Genomic DNA, 9,154 nt, shown 5'->3' with positions numbered 1-9,154 from the left:
AGATCAGAAGTCGGAACTGCCGCGCTTCAAATTACCAATAACAACAGTCGTTTCTAATTGCAAAATCAATGCAGTGTCGTGTCCACTTGTCGATTTGTATTCGCCCTTCAGAGAATGCTAAAAACATTTTTTTTTCGGACAAGAAATATATAGATATTACTATTTTTATTATCATTATCATTATTATTATTATACTGTTTTCATGTCCGCGCCTTATTAACAAATCATGGATTAAATTACATAACTGAATAAATTATTGACTCGGAAATAAGAAATCTCAACTAACATAACAATCATTGAACTCTTTCAAATTTCATATATTTCTTTTCAAACAAATACAGACTTTGTACACATACGCATAAAACATGTTCCAGGTCTAAAGTGTATTATTTTTCCACTGCGAGTTGAAAAGGTTTTTGTTCACTCTTATTGAATTGCTGAAAGGAACGCAGCCTAAGATTTTCGATATCATCGGATTTTGTTGTAACGTTATACGTCGGTTATGACTTCTGCTGCTAATTTATATAGTTCATAATGGAAATAATCATAACCAATTATCCAGAAAGATGGGAAGAAATGGATCTATTGTATGATTTGCACTGCGAGGCGATAATATTCAGTTGTCTTTGAATTATTGACGGAGCAATTATCAGTCTAAATTAATAATACTAGAAGGAATAGAAGAAATCGTTTGCGCATATTACAAGCAGCGTTGAGGCAACTCCCTTTCGAGTGATCTTATCTGAAATTCGGTACGTGCGACGTACAATAACTGGTTTTAAAGCCACGTCAGTGCAAATTGCAAATTGGATGGTGAGGGACGTATTTATCGGGACTTCAATTATCGTCTCCAAATTAATACTCTCCGTGCGCCATAGATACACGTTTGTAATTTAAGAAATAGCAATCTAGAATTTGTAACGATTTCTGACCTTTGTAGTCACAGGCGTTGTCATACAGTGCCTATTGTTTGAAAAGGGATCTGACTTATTAAATATACTTGATCCCGAGTTAAATGCCGAAGGTTGATTTAGCTTAATTTAAGAATGTCACATTACACAAAGTCTGAAACTATTGAATTACATTATTTGAATACGAATGACATAGGTGACATATCTATTTCTTATTTTCTAAATTTCTTGCTCTCAAATACTCAAGAATGATACACAAAAAACAACAAATATAGTCGGGCCTACTACAGGAAGTTTGTTCTGTGTTAAATCGATAATTAACAAACGAATGGAACGGTTAAAAAGGTAGGGAAACAAGTGACAAACATGACGGGATTGAACATGCACACACAAAGTGTCTTTAAATCATATCGTTTTTGGTGCGCAGGACACACTCATTATACGCTTCACGTACGTGAACTCGGGATGGATAACTCTGTCTTTATGGTTTTGCTTTTACCTTTGTCCACGTCGGATGCCGTTTCTCGTTTCCCTACAAACAGTGACCACAGAATTAGTTATGAAAGAAAAGCCAACAGAAAATAAAACAGCTGTATATAAAGTAAAATTCAAATGCAGCTTGATTCATATAAATATCTATATAATGTAACTATATCGAATTAGTTTTTCGCGATTATTTTAATTCATCTTTGATATTAATGAGTCCATTATTTGACAAAGGGGATGGGGCCAGCGGCGTTGAAGCCGGGGATATAGCGTTTGAACCTTCGCCCTGGCTATTTTCAGAATCGCTACTGCTCCCACTTTTCTTTCCGCCCGCATTGTTATGAGTCTTAACGTGTTTACTCAAGTGGTCACTTCTCATAAATCTTTTGTTACAGACGGGACAGGCAAAGCGTTTCTCACCCGTATGGGTCCTTAGATGGCGCTGTAACTCATCAGACCGAGTGAACCGCTTGCCGCAGAATAACCAATTACAAACAAAAGGCCGCTCACCGGTATGCCAGCGCAAATGTGCCTTCAGGTGTGACGTCTTGTTGTACACCTTTCCGCATCCGGGTATGTGGCAGCTGTGAATATTTTTCTTGCGAAGATGAGCACCGGCTGGACCGAGTCGTTCGGCTTCGTGACAATTCGGACAATCGCAAGTAGCGCGACCGGTGTATCGACGTTGCGATCGCTGACTGGGCATCGTTGTGAGCCCTGGTCTAGTAAGGAACGGACTTGTCACTGATGGCGACGACGTAAGCTCGTTCTGTGACGGTAACATTGATTTGTACGTGTCCTGTAATATGTGCTGTCCCGATGATAAAAATGCGGACGAATTTGAACCTAATGCACTTAATGGATAGTCTGTGCTCGGGTAATTAGCGGAGATTTGGGAATGGAGTCCACTCGCATTACTAACATCGGTAAGCCACGTAGTAGGATTGCTGTGAACATCCCACCAAGCTGACGCGGAGTTTACTCCTGGTGTCACTTCTGATTTTATACCGTGTGGCGCCGACGCCATATTGAACGGCCATGATTCGTAAGGGTGGCCACCAAGTCCTGGAACTCTGGAGTACGCACTATAACCGCCGTTACTGAGTCCACTATCGGCGTGCATTTTCTGCATGAAGTCTGTTTGAGCGTGAGTGGTGGTTGGAGACGACTGATAGAACAGTTCTCCGCCATAAGACGTCGGACTACATGCGGATGTCACGGAGGTTTTCGGATAAGCCAAAGAGGCACTACTTATCGATGGCCCAAGTCCTGCCATTCTCTGTCCACCGATGTTCAGACCACTTGGCGAGGTAACCATGGACTTTTTCCAAGGATGAAAACCTTTTCCGATACTTGGATCAGTCGTCAGAGGTGGTGGACTTTTGTCATTTAATTTGCTGCACTGTGCGGCTAACATAGCCAGCGGTGTCCCTCCAAAAGTTGGATGCTCCTGAAAATATATAATAAACAAAATTGAAATACGTAGTCAATATAGAAATTGCCACAATGTGATGCAGTTGGATTTATGCCCTTTCACGCTTGTCGTCTCGGAACAATTTCCATCCCTTAAACCCTTTCAAAGACTTCAAATCGTCACAGATCATTGCTATTTTTGCGCGTGCACGAACGTCGAATCCATTATGTCAGACTTAGGTTGCATCTACTTGGACAGTGGTTTCGATCAAATGAACTTGCTGCAATAAAAGTGATCCTGCAATCCAATTTATTGCACGATAACTGGAATCACGAAAATCTCAGTGTTACTCTGTTACTCGGTTACTCGGGTGGGTAGATCATTAGCTAGTCAGTATTTCCAAAGAGTTGTTCTAACTGTTCGTTCTTTGTGTTTAAGACGGAGCGCTGCAATTACGCTTTCCCTTCTGTTGTCAGCTGGCGACTTAGTTACCGCTCGTCAACTTTCATTACGACGCAATTTTCCCGCGCGTTTACATTGTGGCAGACGACACGGAATACTTCTCGTTTCCGACAAGTTCCTTTTAATCAAATAAATAATTGTTAGTAAATGACCAATTTGAAGCTCCCTGGTGAACAATCGTGGAATATTGCATCCTGATTGGGTAATCAATACCGCCATACTGTCAATAGTATCGTCTACACGCCTAGCGTATACGCGGATCTTTTCGGAAATATCGAAGGATGAAATGCCTACAGAAAGGTACTTATTACGCTCCACAGCGATTAATAGAGCCCACTTCAAGATTTCCGGTCTTTACTGACAATGTTGTTGATTATCGGCTAAATAATTGCCTTAAATTGACGATCATTCTACGGTCGCCTGTTTAATAAGAAAAGAAAATAGAGCGGGTATATTTTGCATATCGATTAGTTTGGTTACTAACTCGAATCCGGTAGAATTGTCATTCGATGCTACTCTTGATAGAATTGGTTGACTGTTTTTATTTCAACTTGGATATTGGAACAAAGTTCAAATCTATTTCAATTAACTTTTAGAAAAGGAGATCAAATAAACGCTGATATATATACATCCGGTAGGGTTAGTATAGATCTGCGAGAAGGTTGCAGCCATCGGGTGAACCCGCAGCCATTTTACATAATGCGTGTGACAATAGTTAAGTTACGAACAAATACTGCATCGGAGTACTTATATTTAGCAAGAACATACGCGGCATCAATTTAAAAAACATACTGCCAACGGATGTCGCGGGTTAAATCATACGTGTCACTAAATTACTGGCGCTTCGGATTGGAACGGATAAGCCTATTTGTAGGCGTCTCCCAATTGAATAGGTCTTTAATTTCGACGATGGAACAACATCGATTTTATTTTTCGATTATAACAACTTCACAGAAAAACAAATATTCAACGCTCGCAGCGACAAAACAACTTTACTGGAGTGATTGTTGAATGCCTCTATTTACCTTTTGATTATTATAAAAACCCGTTTCATTTTCACTTTTAAGACGAATGAAAGATATAGTTCAAGTTGATTGTAAAACATTTAAGCCCAAAGCGCGAGAAATCAAAATGCGCTATCATTCCCAGAGGCTTTTTGAAATGACTTTAGACTATATGTAGAAATAAGGTTTCAATTTGGAAATATCAAAATTCCATAGCGAAGTTGACCGACAAAATTTTATTCGCGCATCTAAAGGACAATATGTTAAATACTAACTTTGTATTAGAAATTCATCATTTTGACGATTTTTGAGGTGTGCTATGTTGCCTCGCAGTCTACAACAGGTGTTCATCGAATCACGTTTCTTGCATGAGAAAATCCGTCCAGATTTCAAGCAGACAATTTGATTCCCCATCGCATATTTCTCACAAAAATATGCAGGGCACCTGCTCCCGCAAATCGACCAATGGCAGACGGCTTTCCGAAAGTCTGCTGTAGCCAGATTCGAGCACACAGTTTCTTATACTTTGGACGTTTTTGTTGTAATTAATTCAATTCACACAACAATGGTGCAAGTTCAACGGTAAATTGCTCACCGTCGAACAAAGGTCGATATTATAGTTAGTTTTTTTTCAACAAAGAAGGGTTGTACAAAGACTTGTCAACTTAAACAAGCGGTGCCCTCTAATCGCGATTGGAAGGAATTCTCAACACAAATCTGATAACCGTACTCCCAACGAAATCAATAACTGGAAAAACCCATAGCGAATACCGGCGAACAATAAAATGTGTTATCTTTCGTTAATTGGAATACTCTTATTTTGCCCTATATCTAGAATAGCCAATCTATCAAAAGAAATCAGAAACTTGAAATCAGAGAGTTGATAATGATTTATTTACTTCAACATTATAAACATAATTTCTTAAGATATGATTTCATAAATAGATGGGTACATAAGGACAACCCCAGAGTTAATGATCAAAGATTACTTAGGTCCAATCATGGACGTATAAACTAAACTTTCTAGTTTATACGTCCAAGGTCCAATCGATCGCTTGATTTCATTCAGGAACAAATCTCTTCCACACCCTGGTCTATGTTAGACGGGCCAACTAATCAAATAGCAATAGATTATTCAGTCACTTTGTTTATTCTTTGGCGTCAACGGTTTGCTCACCGTAAAAAATAATGGAAATAAATCAAAGAATTATTGCCATGGGAGGTTGGCTATAAGCATTCGAAATGGTCGATGTCAAAGAGTTGCATTCACAATTCATGGTTTCTTGTCTCGTATAGCCGCAATAGACTGGTAGAGAATATTACTTCATTCCTAACACCCCGGACTTCATTCATAAAGCATCAAAAAGTGCCATAGCTTGAATTAAAGGGATCATAGTAGAAATCGCGCATAAAAAGGTATTTCCGCTGTGTATCGTGCTTGCCGTTGTGTTATTATAGTCGTTTTATGAATAGCGAGTTCAGTTGTTGCAGATTCCATGTAAATTCCGGTATTGGTTGGTTGGTTTATTAAGAGCCTTATACGATTTGGCCAACACAGTTATATATATATATATACGAATAGATACGAAAATATTTGCATAATTTATATAGGGTCTACCATGGACTCTTTAGGTCCAGGACGAACAGGGCAGACGACTCATTCATAACAGACAAACTCAAGTCCACTTAAGCACTTCTAAATATGAACTTGATTGTGATCTAATCGGATGATTGTTTCCGGCTACCCCTGTTTACCTCTGTGAATAACAAGAAATCCTTGCATACAGAATTTCTTTAATACGATTAAACGATGGCTTCAAATGCGATTATCAAGAAGATAGACTGATGAAATTTGAGCTCAATCAACCAGTCGGGTGCTTTATATACCCGAGGCATTTTCGTGGATAGTGTTTGTTTATTTTCTCACATCAAATAATAAATTAAACACCTCCTTCGCTTGTGGGCTTGTTTTGATTTTTTTCAAGAATGCGCGGTTGTCTGATCTTATTTATTTTTCGTTCAATATACATAAGCGCGTTTTAGCGCATGTAGAAAATATCATGCATATTAAATATAAAGCCTATAATCTTATCAATTTTACATTTTGATTATCCGATCCGAAATATAATTGTGTACGGAAAACTCGACAAAATGACAGTTATTTTTCCACTGAACATTGCTCCAGTACCAGCATTAGTAAGGTTAAATAATTTATTTCGCTCAATCATTTTTCGAATCATTCACATTCACGCGTAGACCCCGTTTCGTGATTCTTGCGGAATCTGTTTGTGAAATCTACGGGAAGGCTGAAGGTGTGTCTCGGAGTCCATCAAGTGTACGCATATTGAGATTTCTGTTTAAATTTCTGTTTTATTGAGACTCCGGTCTCCGGTGTTTGAAAAAAAATGAATAAATAAATTGCCCTACTTACATGGTTTGCATACGGATACATCATTTTTCTTAGATTCCCAACAATCCGAAACAGGATACGGCGTTTCACTGTTTTTCACTTATATGATAATTGTTTCAATCTATTTAGAATTTCTTCGAGAAATGATTCGGTGGTTGGGATCGCAACCAAGTCCAAACGTAGCCGCAATTCACTGAGGCTCACTAGTCAATTTATCCATATTCGTTTGTTTGAGTTAATAATAATGATTGTCTGTCATCAAATTCACAACATCAACTTGGAACATGCAGGAAGGAATCTAACAATCTGACAGGTCCGAGCAGTCGTGTGTGTATGACAATTCATGAACACACAACACCGAGAGTTACAACATTAGTACTCACCCCTATCAGACTAGAAGCCATTCCAGAGCAAATGCAAGATGATCGGAGCAATGAAATGATACTTTCGAGACGAATTTGTGTCGAGTTCTGATGATTCTTCGGCAAGGTGAAGCGTAAAAATACCAATACACGCCTTCAGCGCCGTCTAATAATTGTATGACGGTGAATGGTCGACGATCCGCCCTCTGATTGAGCCAACCCAATCCGACAGCGACACTATCGCTTGATTGATGGTTATAATCGTCGTGAAGTGAGACTTTTCTTGTCGAGCCGGTGCGAAAGGAAAGGCGTAGTTGAATAAAATGAATCAATTTTTTCCATTGTTATTAATAGATTTTTTACCTAATTCACTAATATGTAATCAAACATCTGAGGCAAAACCAGCCCACCAATCATGCGCACTTTTCATTTCAGTTTTGGGCGTTGTAGAATAAACGTGACATTATAACATGGGCGTCCCTAGGGGGGGGGTCGGTAGTTCGAACCCCGTTTTCTAAATTTCAAACGTCGACAAACGTCGGTACATGGTCTGCATTTGCTAAATTAGCAAAACAAAATCGATACATGCAGAGTCAGTCTACCTATCGGCCTCAGATTGCACCAGAACGCGCCTGCTTGCACGGAATTTTCAAAAATTTTCTGGGGAGGACCCCCAGAGGACCCCTATTCCTAAAAACGAACTCCCCAAAAAATCCTGGAGACGCTCAGGTATAAAGACCACGTGCGTATCAATAATCAATAAAGTGACGAAACAATAAGTGTCGTGGAAAAAGCAAGCTTCTCGCTATCCCTGCATTCTCAAATGTATCTTTCTATTTGAAATGTGGCGAAAGGAGGTGGTATAGCCTAATACGTATATATGCATTGGCTGGTATTAACACGGGTGCAGTTGGCACGCAGAAATGAAAACGAGAATAACATTAACACCCTCGGTCTACAAAATCTATAATTTTAGACTCAAGTCCGACAGGTTTACAAATTGAGATCGTAAGATAGCGCATGTTTCGTTGGTTTTATTTGGCAGTTTTCCTTTATACGGATACACCGAAGATAACCGAAAAGATCAAGATTTGGTGCGATAATGATAGGGTTGCCTATACTTTCATATTACACAATTGCCTTAGAGACGATCGAGCATACTGGGTGTAGCGTAGAAAATTGGCTAGGCACCTCGTCGCACTAAAAGAAATATTTCATATAAGTATGGGCATGAAATTAAAACTCCTTTCCTGGGTCTAAAGAGGTCACATTCTGCACGAATTGGCAACATAATATGGTTTGTCGTTTCTTTTCTGCAATGAAAGCATGGGGTCTGCTTTCAATAATTGTCAGGTTAATGCTGTATTAGTGCGGGGACAGTTGTTGTTATAAACATGCAAAACGAGGACCGGGGGAGACAATTTTCTCAGTGGGGTTTCCAACTTTGCAGACGCCCCGCATTGTACCGTTCAAGCTGGCTGCTGTTTCATTTTTGCGGCATCTAAACGTTTTCACGTTGAATGGACACAGCTCTTGTGCAAAAATATGTATCTCAGTTTTGCTTGAGGGGAAGATTGAACCGCTATGCATGCACCCCTGCCTTCGTCATAAACGTACGTATGAATGCACCATAAATCGAAAGCTGTGGTCTCTGCTCATCAAGCTACAATTCCTTTAGTCCTAAGATTGTGTATAGCTGCTAACTGTGAATATTCACCATCATATTGTAGCGAATATTGTCACAAGATTGCATGAGTTTTGATACTTCGATATGGGTAGAAATTCGATTGACTATGCGCGTCTTATTCGATTGACTCCATAGGACTCTTATATTCTGGTCGATCGACTCATCTTGATGAGACACCCCTGATCATATCTTCTACTCGACCGGGCCTTAAAGCAGACACAACAGTTGCGATGGCTCTTGAAATTCCGCGAAAGGCATTGTTGGACCGCCCGGTGGATCTCCAATGGATAATTAATGTCGAACCTTCGAAACTGCTTTCCTACTACCACCCGATGGGTACAAATATTCATTGCGACGTCAAGAGCTCTCGAAATGTATAAATCTTGATTTATGAATGAATCATCCACGCGTTAGTGCT

At 39.5% G+C, this 9,154-nt stretch overlaps 1 protein-coding gene across 4 annotated transcripts; it reads right to left on the bottom strand.

The window, feature by feature from the left end:
• Nucleotides 1–266: 266 nt before the first annotated feature.
• Nucleotides 267–7,141, bottom strand: LOC141906164 (transcription factor Sp9-like). Of its 4 annotated transcripts, none has more exons than XM_074795407.1 (3): nucleotides 6,709–6,761; nucleotides 1,818–2,847; nucleotides 267–1,443 (listed from the first exon to the last, which is right to left on the bottom strand). In XM_074795407.1, the coding sequence occupies exons 1-3, from the start codon at nucleotides 6,730–6,732 to the stop codon at nucleotides 1,358–1,360; spliced, it is 1,140 nt and encodes a 379-aa protein (XP_074651508.1). In that variant the 5' UTR covers nucleotides 6,733–6,761; the 3' UTR covers nucleotides 267–1,357. The 4 variants fall into 4 exon arrangements, with proteins under 4 accessions (XP_074651508.1, XP_074651517.1, XP_074651500.1 ...); XM_074795416.1 differs by having other exon boundaries at nucleotides 1,908–2,847; XM_074795399.1 differs by lacking the exons at nucleotides 267–1,443; nucleotides 6,709–6,761 and adding an exon at nucleotides 7,071–7,141 and having other exon boundaries at nucleotides 1,563–2,847.
• Nucleotides 7,142–9,154: the final 2,013 nt, after the last annotated feature.

The sequence above is a fragment of the Tubulanus polymorphus genome, chromosome 1 (assembly GCF_964204645.1).
Source record: "Tubulanus polymorphus chromosome 1, tnTubPoly1.2, whole genome shotgun sequence".
Taxonomy (NCBI): domain Eukaryota; kingdom Metazoa; phylum Nemertea; class Palaeonemertea; order Tubulaniformes; family Tubulanidae; genus Tubulanus; species Tubulanus polymorphus.
Note: the sequence above shows the minus strand (reverse complement) of the source record. Positions and strands in the feature narration are given on the sequence as shown.

Bases quoted from the DNA above. Each gene is read 5' to 3' on its own strand.
- LOC141906164 (XM_074795391.1), bottom strand. From the start codon at position 6,732: ATGATGTATCCGTATGCAAACCAT. The intron at 2,848-6,708 runs GTAAGTAGGGCA...ATATATTTTCAG, and splicing joins TGTATCCGTATGCAAACCAT to GAGCATCCAACTTTTGGAGG.